The 11,154-nt window shown below is 43.1% G+C and overlaps 1 protein-coding gene across 5 annotated transcripts in view; it reads left to right on the forward strand.

The window, feature by feature from the left end:
* Nucleotides 1–7,880, forward strand: part of NCOA1 (nuclear receptor coactivator 1) — a 298,539-nt gene extending 290,659 nt beyond the window's left edge. For 3 of the 5 annotated variants that reach the window (XM_072143854.1, XM_072143853.1, XM_072143856.1), the window contains 4 exons: nt 112–286; nt 1,411–1,594; nt 4,062–4,154; nt 7,070–7,880. In XM_072143854.1, the coding sequence (XP_071999955.1) occupies nt 112–286; nt 1,411–1,594; nt 4,062–4,154; nt 7,070–7,240 (623 nt within the window). In that variant the 3' untranslated portion in view covers nt 7,241–7,880. The remainder of the gene's footprint in view (nt 1–111; nt 287–1,410; nt 1,595–4,061; nt 4,155–7,069) is intronic. The other 2 variants (XM_072143855.1, XM_072143857.1) reach the window with 1 other exon arrangement.
* The last annotated feature ends 3,274 nt before the right edge of the window (nt 7,881–11,154 follow it).

Consider the following 11,154-nt stretch of genomic DNA (forward strand, 5'->3'; position numbering starts at 1 on the left):
TGGACCCTTTTTGGGCCTACAACAAAGGCTTTGAAGAACCTGCACCTAGATTTGGTGGTGAGGATGTCTTGGATGTACAATTTTTTACATGTCCGCCTCTTTATCTTTCAGGTATCACCCAACAGGCAGATCCCAACTTCACCCCATCTCTAAGCCCCACCAGCCCCTTGATGTCCCCTCGTCTAACCCCGTCCCAAAGCCCAATGCTTCAGCAGAATCCGTCCACACCTGGTTACCAGTCACCTGACCTGAAGAGCTGGCAGCAGAGCACCTTGGGGAGCCCCAGGTGGGTGCACCAAGACTTGGGTGCTATGTATGTCATGAAGGGAGGTGGTAGAACTTTCCGGAACAACTTCTTAACTGCGATCTGGGGGGGTAACTCCTGAGACTATGGTCTGAGACTACTCACCCATCTCTGGTTCTCTCTGGTCCTCAGCCTCACTGATGACCCCACCTGGAGATCCGAGAGTGTCTTCATTCACAGGAGAGAGGGACATGTGACTTCTGTGGTCGTTCACTGACCTCCATGGTCACAGGAGAAGGGACGGTGACGTTCTTACTGATCCCTCTCCTGATTGGCCACAGCGATCATGTGACCGCAGGCACTTCTGTCAGGAGCCACGGCAGGATGGGTCCCTTTTAACCTTTCAATCATTTATATTCACCAATCCGTTTCCAGAGCCGTAGCTTAATTTTTTGTAATCTTTATAGCTGTATGAGGGCTTGTTTTTATAGAATAAGCTGCGTTTTTTAAAGACAGAATTTTATGACACATCCAACGCCATAAACCAAATTTGTAGTTATTTTTGATACTTTTACACGGTATAAAAAAAGGAACATTTTCTTATTAAAAAAAATATATTATCAGCCAAATATTTCCGTGGACAGAATGAGGTCTTGTTTTTTGTGGGCTGAGCTGCATTTTCATTAGTTAAATAGGAAAGAACTGATTAACTTTTAGCCCTATTTTGGACGGGGGCGTGGTGATCAATTAATGCTATTCTGAAACTTTTTGAAACTTTTCCTTTTTCACCTTTTTTTCTTCATATTTCTAATATTTTTTGAATATATATTTATATATATATATGTAAAAAAAAATTTTAAAGATTTTTGCTCATTTTATTTTTTTAAAAAACTGGACCTCGTAGACATTTCCAACCAGAAGGTCAGCCTAGTGGTCTTCACAATGCCCCTGGCTGCCATGATAGCTCAATGCTCTGGTGAGAGAATTGCCAGGGCTCCCATAGCATGACAACCACTTGGATGCCAGGGTCAGTTCTGACCACGGTATCTGAGGGGTTAGAAGGCCAGACCCAGCACATTTACACAATCTGGACAATAGAGCCCCTCCTCCTTTTAGTTGTGATCACTAATCACCATTCACACGACAATCTCTTCTCCTGCTTTCAGTGTCTTTGGACAAGCAGGACAGACCCAGCCTTCTCCAGGCCAGCAAGGAATGTACAACAACATGAGCATCACCGTATCCATGGGGGGCAACAATTCCGGAGTCCAGAATGTCAACCAGATGACCGGGCAGATGCAGATGAGCTCCCTGCCCATGCAGGGCATGACCAGCATGTGTACAGACCAGGTCAGTCATGGCGGTGGCACAGCAGTGTGGTGCACTATATAGCGGTGCGGTGTATGTGTGTAGGGGTGCAGCGTATGTGTGTAGCTGTGTAGTGTATGTGTATATCAGTGCGGCATATCTGTGTAGCTGTGTGGCGTATGTGTGTAAATGTGTGGTGTATGTGTGAAGTGGGGCGATGCATGTGTGTAGTGGTGTATGTGTATAGTGGTGTATGTGTGTAGCGGTGCGGTGAATGTGTGCAGCGGTGCGGTGTATGTGTGTAGCGTTGTGGTGTATGTGTGTAGTGTTGCGGTGTATGTTTGTAGTGTTGCGGTGTATGTTTGTAGCGTTGTGGTGTATGTGTGTAGCGTTGTGGCGTATGTGTGTAGCAGTGCTGTGTATGTGTGTAGTGGTGTATGTGTGTAGCGGTGCAGTGTATGTGTGTAGCGGTGCGGTGTGTGTATGTGTGTAGCAGTGCGGTGTATGTGTGTAGCGGTACGGTGTATGTGTGTAGCAGTGCGGTGTATGTGTGTAGCGGTGCGGTGTATGTGTGTAGCAGTGCGGTGTATGTGTGTAGTGGTGTATGTGTAGCGGTGCGGTGTATGTGTGTAGCAGTGCGGTGTATGTGTGTAGTGGTGTATGTGTGTAGCGGTGCGGTGTATGTGTGTAGTGGTGTATGTGTGTAGCGGTGCAGTGTGTGTATGTGTGTAGTGGTGTATGTGTGTAGCGGTACGGTGTATGTGTGTAGCAGTGCGGTGTATGTGTGTAGCGGTGCGGTGTGTGTGTGTAGCGGTGCGGTGTATGTGTGTAGCGTAGTGGTGTATGTGTGTAGCGGTGCGGTGTATGTGTGTAGCGGTGCGGTGTATGTGTGTAGCGGTGCGGTGTATGTGTGTAACGGTGCGGCGTATGTGTGTAGCGTTGTGGCGTATGTGTGTAGCGGTGTGGTGTATGTGTGTAGCGGTACGGTGTATGTGTGTAGCGGTACGGTGTATGTGTGTAGCGGTGCGGTGTATGTGTGTAGCGGTGCGGTGTATGTGTGTAGCGGTGCGGTGTATGTGTGTAGCGGTGCGGTGCATGTGTGTAGCGGTGCGGTGTATGTGTGTAGCGTTGTGGTGTGTGTGTAGCGGTGCGGTGTATGTGTGTAGTGGTGTGTGTATGTAGTGGTGCGGCGTATGTGTGCAGCGTTGTGGTGTATGTGTGTAGCGGTGTATGTGTGTAGCGGTGTATGTGTGTAGCGGTGTATGTGTGTAGCGGTGCGGTGTATGTGTGTAGCGGTGCGGTGTATGTGTGTAGCGGTGCGGTGTATGTGTGTAGCGGTGCGGTGTATGTGTGTAACGGTGCGGCGTATGTGTGTAGCGTTGTGGTGTATGTGTGTAGCGGTGCGGTGTATGTGTGTAGCGGTGCGGTGTATGTGTGTAGCGGTGCAGTGTATGTGTGTAGCGGTGCGGTGTATGTGTGTAGCGGTGCGGTGTATGTGTGTAGCGGTGCGGTGTATGTGTGTAGCGTTGTGGTGTGTGTGTAGCGGTGCGGTGTATGTGTGTAGTGGTGTGTGTATGTAGTGGTGCGGCGTATGTGTGCAGCGTTGTGGTGTATGTGTGTAGCGGTGTATGTGTGTAGCGGTGTATGTGTGTAGCGGTGCGGTGTATGTGTGTAGCGGTGTATGTGTGTAACGGTGCGGCGTATGTGTGTAGCGGTGTATGTGTGTAGCGGTGCGGTGTATGTGTGTAGCGTTGTGGTGTGTGTGTGTAGCGGTGCGGTGTATGTGTGTAGCGGTGCGGTGTATGTGTGTAGCGGTGTATGTGTGTAGCGGTGCGGTGTATGTGTGTAGCGTAGTGGTGTATGTGTGTAGCGGTGCGGTGTATGTGTGTAGCGGTGCGGTGTATGTGTGTAGCGGTGCGGTGTATGTGTGTAACGGTGCGGCGTATGTGTGTAGCGTTACGGTGTATGTGTGTAGCGGTGTGGTGTATGTGTGTAGCGGTACGGTGTATGTGTGTAGCGGTGCGGTGTATGTGTGTAGCGGTGCGGTGTATGTGTGTAGCGGTGCGGTGTATGTGTGTAGCGGTGCGGTGTATGTGTGTAGCGTTGTGGTGTGTGTGTAGCGGTGCGGTGTATGTGTGTAGTGGTGTGTGTATGTAGTGGTGCGGCGTATGTGTGCAGCGTTGTGGTGTATGTGTGTAGCGGTGTATGTGTGTAGCGGTGTATGTGTGTAGCGGTGCGGTGTATGTGTGTAGCGGTGTATGTGTGTAACGGTGCGGCGTATGTGTGTAGCGGTGTATGTGTGTAGCGTTGTGGTGTATGTGTGTAGCGGTGCGGTGTATGTGTGTAGCGTTGCGGTGTATGTGTGTAGCGGTGCGGCGTATGTGTGTAGCGGTGTATGTGTGTAGCGGTGCGGTGTATGTGTGTAGCGTTGTGGTGTGTGTGTGTAGCGGTGCGGTGTATGTGTGTAGTGGTTTAGTATCACATGACACTAACGGGTCTCTGCCTGCAGCAGGTGAATGATCCTTCTCTGCGACCAGGTGGAATTTATTGTAACCAACTCTCCTCAGCAGATCTGCTGAAAACGGAGCCAGACACCGGGCAGGTAAGTCCCCGCCTCACCAGACGCTGAACACCTCCCTGTATATTGCCATGACTCTTACAGATGGAGAAAGTCCCTTCTAAACAGCAGAGCACTGTGCCCCCTGACCCCGGCCATCACCCGTCCCCCTCAGCCATTCTCTAACAAGGGCAGACAATGTATGGAGGCACAGGGACACATATAACAGCACACTCTATCTATAGGGACACATATAACCGCACATTATATCTATAGGGACACATATAACAGCACATTATATCTATAGGGACACATATAACCGCACATTATATCTATAGGGGCACATATACCAGCACACTATATCTATAGGGACACATATAACAGCACACTATATCTATAGGGACACATATAACAGCACATTATATCTATAGGGACACATATAACAGCACACTATATCTATAGGGACACATATAACAGCACATTATATCTATAGGGACACATATAACCGCACATTGTATCTATAGGGGCACATATAACAGCACACTATATCTATAGGGACACATATAACAGCACATTATATCTATAGGGACACATATAACAGCACACTATATCTATAGGGACACATATAACAGCACACTATATCTATAGGGACACATATAACAGCACACTATATCTACAGGGACACATAACAGCACACTATATCTATAGGGACACATATAACAGCACACTATATCTATAGGGGCACATATAACTGCACATTATATCTATAGGGGCACATATAACAGCACACTATATCTATAGGGACACATATAACAGCACACTATATCTATAGGGGCACATATAACCACACATTATATCTATAGGGACACATACCAGCACATTATATCTATAGGGACACATATAACCGCACATTATATCTATAGGGGCACATATACCAGCACATTATATCTATAGGGACACATATAACCGCACATTGTATCTATAGGGGCACATATACCAGCACACTATATCTATAGGGACACATATAACAGCACACAATATCTATAGGGACACATATAACAGCACATTATATCTATAGGGACACATATAACAGCACACAATATCTATAGGGACACATATAACAGCACATTATATCTATAGGGACACATATAACAGCACACTATATCTATAGGGACACATATAACAGCACACTATATCTATAGGGACACATATAACAGCACATTATATCTATAGGGACACATATAACCGCACATTGTATCTATAGGGGCACATATAACAGCACACTATATCTATAGGGACACATATAACAGCACACTATATCTATAGGGACACATATAACAGCACACTATATCTATAGGGACACATATAACAGCACACTATATCTATAGGGACACATATAACAGCACACTATATCTATAGGGACACATATAACAGCATACTATATCTATAGGGACACATATAACAGCACACTATATCTATAGGGACACATATAACAGCACACTATATCTATAGGGACACATATAACAGCACACTATATCTATAGGGACACATATAACAGCACACTATATCTATAGGGACACATATAACAGCACACTATATCTATAGGGACACATATAACTGCACATTATATCTATAGGGACATATATAACAGCACACTATATCTATAGGGACACATATAACAGCACACTATATCTATAGGGACACATATAACAGCACACTATATCTATAGGGGCACATATAACCACACATTATATCTATAGGGACACATACCAGCACATTATATCTATAGGGACACATATACCAGCACATTATATCTATAGGGACACATATAACAGCACATTATATCTATAGGGACACATATAACAGCACACTATATTTATAGGGACACATATAACAGCACACTATATCTATAGGGACACATATAACAGCACACTATATCTATAGGGGCACATATAACTGCACATTATATCTATAGGGGCACATATAACAGCACACTATATCTATAGGGACACATATAACAGCACACTATATCTATAGGGGCACATATAACCACACATTATATCTATAGGGACACATACCAGCACATTATATCTATAGGGACACATATACCAGCACATTATATCTATAGGGACACATATAACCGCACATTATATCTATAGGGACACATATAACCGCACATTATATCTATAGGGACACATATACCAGCACACTATATCTATAGGGACACATATAACAGCACATTATATCTATAGGGACACATATAACAGCACATTATATCTATAGGGGGCACATATAACAGCACATTATATCTATAGGGGCACATATACCAGCACATTATATCTATAGGGACACATATACCAGCACATTATATCTATAGGGACACATATAACCACACATTATATCTATAGGGACACATATACCAGCACATTATATCTATAGGGACACATATAACATCACATTATATCTATAGGGGCACATATAACCACACACTATATCTATAGGGGCACATATAACGGCACATTATATCTATAGGGGCACATATAACGGCACATTATATCTATAGGGGCACATATAACAGGACATTATATCTATAGGGGCACAAAATCTTGGAAATGATAAATATACAGTCAGGGAGGCTCCGCTGTCGTCAGCTAAATGATAACTGTGTTGCTGGAGCCGGCGCTATCACCAGTAGTCGCTGTGATTGGAGTTTCTGTTCCTCCTTAAAAAATTTTTAGATATAAACAAACTGAATGAAGTAACGGTGGATTCTATATATTGGGGTTATAGAGACACAATAACATAATTTACTGTAACGATTCTTGTATTTTTCATTTTCATTTCTATTTTAATTATTTTTTTTTTTTTAATTATTCTGTCACTGGATTAAATGTTACAAATTAACAAAATATTTGGTCACCGGGTGGAGTGTAAAGTCCCTGACACTGTCTGTCTCTCAGCAGGTACAACAAGTGCAAGTCTTTGCAGATGTTCAGTGTACAGTGAACCTCGTGGGCGGGGACCCTTATCTCAACCAATCAGGACCCATCCCTACACAGAAAGCCAATGCCAGCCCCCAAACACCCCAGGCTCAACAAAAGAGCCTCCTTCAACAGCTCCTGACCGAATGACGGCGTCTGGATCAAACCAAGTGACGGGGGAGCAACTTACAATGTGAGGAGAGGGCCGAGAAAGGCGGACGTCTTATAGGAGTATATATATATGCAGCGTATATACCTTCTATACTTTTGCCGAGATGTCTGATATCTCTTACACATGCAGCCATCCTTTCCAGTAGGGAGACTGCCGAAAGCGAAAGACGTGTTTGACGAATATCGGGGGAGGGATAAAACGGGAGAGGAAAAACAAAACTTTCCAAAAAAAAAAAACATTTGTCGCAGTTTTTTTTTTCCCAGTTCCCCTCAAGTCCTTTTTGTTGGATTACGCTTGGATGGTGAGGAAGAGAGAGAGAGAGAGAGAGAGCTGTAGGGCTGGACAATCGGACCGCCGGTCCCCCCTCCCCCCCCCCTTTTCGAGCCAAATGACAGATGATAGTTATTTTTGTACGCAGTCGCTGTGATGACACTGAACGGAACCGGCGCGTCTCGGGGGGCGCCCCGGAGAGGAATGTCGCAGAATGTCAGTTTCAGCTGGTTCTGTCACTGATGCGGAACCCGAAGAGGAAAAAATGGAGGGTTCTGGGTAATTTTTACGGGTGGAAGGGGATTGGAGGAATGAAAAAGAGAGTAAAAAAAACAAAAAAAAAACAAAGAGAGAGAGAGAAAGTCTATATATATATTATACCGAGGTAAAGCGCATCTTTGTTGCAGCTCAAGTGCATTTGTAGAGCTATTTCTGGCTTAGTATGTACAATCATGTTTTTACTATGTGAGGGGCTCGCTTGGCGCACCTTTTTTTCGGGGGCATGTTTTTTAAACCCTTTTTTGCTGCTGGAGCAGCAGAGGCGACAGTTTAAAAAAAAAAAAATTTAAATGAGAAAAAAAAAATGTTGTTTTTCTTCTTTACATCATAACAAAAATTGATTTGCTTTTTTTTCCTTTCCATCCGCCGGAGGTCCGTGAGATTTGTTAAAAAAAAAATAAGGGGAAAAAAAACAAAAAACTTTTGTTTGTTTTTGTATAAGACGATGAGTTGATGAGCGGGAGCCTACACGCGAAGACATCATCACCGCGCCGCCCAACGTCCTGTACGTCCACCGACATCTCCCGTCATTTTCATCAGGTTTTTTTTTTTTTTTCAACTTTTTGGACAGATTTTTAGTTGGGAGGGAAAAAAAAATTGTATTGGCAGATAACTTGCACCCATGGGAGAGAGAGGGGGGGGGGCTGTTGATTTTGAAGTTAAATTTGAATAATCGGGGGAAAAAAAATTATTACTTAGACACCGTTACATTGTTTAGAAACGGTCTTATAATCCTTAACAAATTTGACTACATTTTCGAAACTGACAAACTTCTGCTTTTATAGAGGCGGTCACACCAGGATATAATCAACAAACTCTTTAGAAAAAGAAAAATTACCAACATTTTCAACAAAAAAAAAAAAATTACCCACATTTTTGAATTGAATGGAAAATATTTGAAACCTTTAATCAATGAAAAAAATGTAAACTATAAGAATGGAAAAAAAAAAAAAATTTCTAGGCCTAGTTTGGGCGTGTCTGTTTCTCATGAACTTATAGGACATCGATGATAAAGAGAAGGCAACAGCGCCACCCTTGTCTATGGGTTGTGTCCGGTATCACAGCTTTGCGTCGTTACAGTAAATGGGGCTCGACTGCAATACCAAAAACTACCCATGTGAAAGGTGGCGCTGTTTTGTGAAAAAATTAAAAAATGTTTTTGTTAACTATATACCCTCATCACTGTACCCAAAATCAACAGCGCCCCCTACAGATCTCACTCGACATTACGTTAAAAAAAAAACAACCTGTTGTAAAAAAGAAGAGAGGGCTTAAGCTCATGTCCCCGTCAGTAACATGGTGTACATATAATATACCCATCACTATGCAGGGCTGGATCGGGGGGCCATGGATGGAGACCCGGGGGGGTCATCAGCAAGAACACGCAGAGAATTTCCTGTGATTTTTTTTTTTTCCGAAAAATAAAATTGTAGGTTTTTTTGATTAACAAAAGATAAACTAGAATTTTTTTTTTTAATTTGGAAAATACAACTTTTAAAAATGTCTTTTTTTTAATATTTAAAAAAAAAAATCTTGTAACTTAATAAATTTTTAGCCCATCTGTGGCCTCCTGTAGGTTCCAAAGCCGCTGCTCGTGAACAGTTGTGTTCCTACCCCAAACCCGGTGGAAAGGGCACAGCTCGTGGGCAGAACGTGGCACTTTTAAGCTAGTGTTTTCGCAAAGTTTTTAATTTAAAGGGGTTGTCCAGAAATAGAAAACTTGTTGTTGTTGGTTTTTTTTTCCCCCAAAAAAAAACAGCGCCACCCTTGTCTACAGGTTGTATGTGGTACTGCAGCTCTGGTTTTATGTACATCAGTGAGTGGGGCGGAGACTGCAGACACGCAGATGGGGCAGCCGTGTTTTTTTTTAATCCCGGACAATCCCTTTAAATCCAGCCCTGCCTCTATGCATTCGGAGACGGAACTTTTCAGATGTCTGTAGTCTAAGACAAGTAATCGCTTTAACCTGCTGCTAGGATATTGTACATCCCCTCCAAGAGTCGCCATGACGACGTTGATAACAATGTAACCTTATACTCAGGATATTCCCGCAGCCGGTGCTCCTCCGCGGGACATCGACACGGGAATCTGTATATTTTTATCTTGCTTTTTTTCTTAAGAACATTATGACTAGGGCCTTTTTTTTTGGTTTTTATTTGTTAGTTTTTAAATTTTTTTTACTTTTTTTTAATGTACATGGAAGGAAAACTTTATTTACACCAGTATTTTTTTTTTATTAGTTAGATTTTTTGGGGAAAAGTACAGTATAACGGACGTGTATAGACATTTTGTAAGCAATGTTTGTAGTTTGTCATTTTGGTTATTCGATGGCACTGCCTTTTTTTTAGGTTTTTTTTTTTTCTAACGTACCTCAGCTTAAACAAAAATACTTTCCGCCGGTCCTGACGGAATTAGTACTGACCTCTTTATGGGTTGTGCCCTCGTAGGAGAGAGCGGATCTTCTATTGGGGGAACCCACCAGTGTTTTTTTTTTGTTTTTTTGTAAGTAGGTGTGTTTATATGTACACATACACTTAACATTCAAAAAAAAAAAATCCGTTTTTATTTTTGTTACTGAAACCAACCAAAAATTGCATATTAAATAAAAAGAGGAAATGTTTTAGTACCTGATTTAATATCTGGCCAAGTAAAAATTAACTAAGCACTTTTTACTCATTTTTTTTAATTTTTGGTACTAAACAGTAAAATAAAAGCTCGAATCCTAATTTAGTAATGGGGACATTTGAAATATTCCAAATTTTGTAATTTACCTTCATTTGCATATGCAATGTCCTAACTGTATATATTTTTTTATTTAAAAAAAAAAGCAAAAATTTGAATTTACTAATTCTATGCAAAGTCTTCAATCGGACCTCATCTGATGAGTCCGGTGTTTACACATGAATAGTGATAGGTCTTTTCACACAGGCCTCTGCCTGACTCTGATAAACCTCTTGAAGTGTGAGTGCAAGAGGACGGAGTAACACAAAGTTTCAATCGAATCCTAAGACGGATTCAGGTCTCATCTCTGCTGTTCTCTCTGTACTGATGGGCGGAGACCCAGCTGCTGTGACTCACCGCTCCCCCTCCCCTCTCCATAGTCTCTATACTGATGGGCGGAGACCCAGCAGCTGTGACTCACGGCTCCCCCTCCCCATAGTCTCTATACTGATGGGCGGAGACCCAGCTGTTGTGATTTAGCGCTCCCCCACCCCTCTCCATAGTCTATATAATTATGGGCGGAGACCCAGCTGTTGTGACTCACCGCTCCCCCCCCTCTCCATAGTCTCTATAATTATGGGCGGAGACCCAGCTGCTGTGACTCACCACTCCCCCTCCCCTC

Source organism: Engystomops pustulosus, chromosome 3 (assembly GCF_040894005.1).
Source record: "Engystomops pustulosus chromosome 3, aEngPut4.maternal, whole genome shotgun sequence".
Lineage (NCBI taxonomy): Eukaryota > Metazoa > Chordata > Amphibia > Anura > Leptodactylidae > Engystomops > Engystomops pustulosus.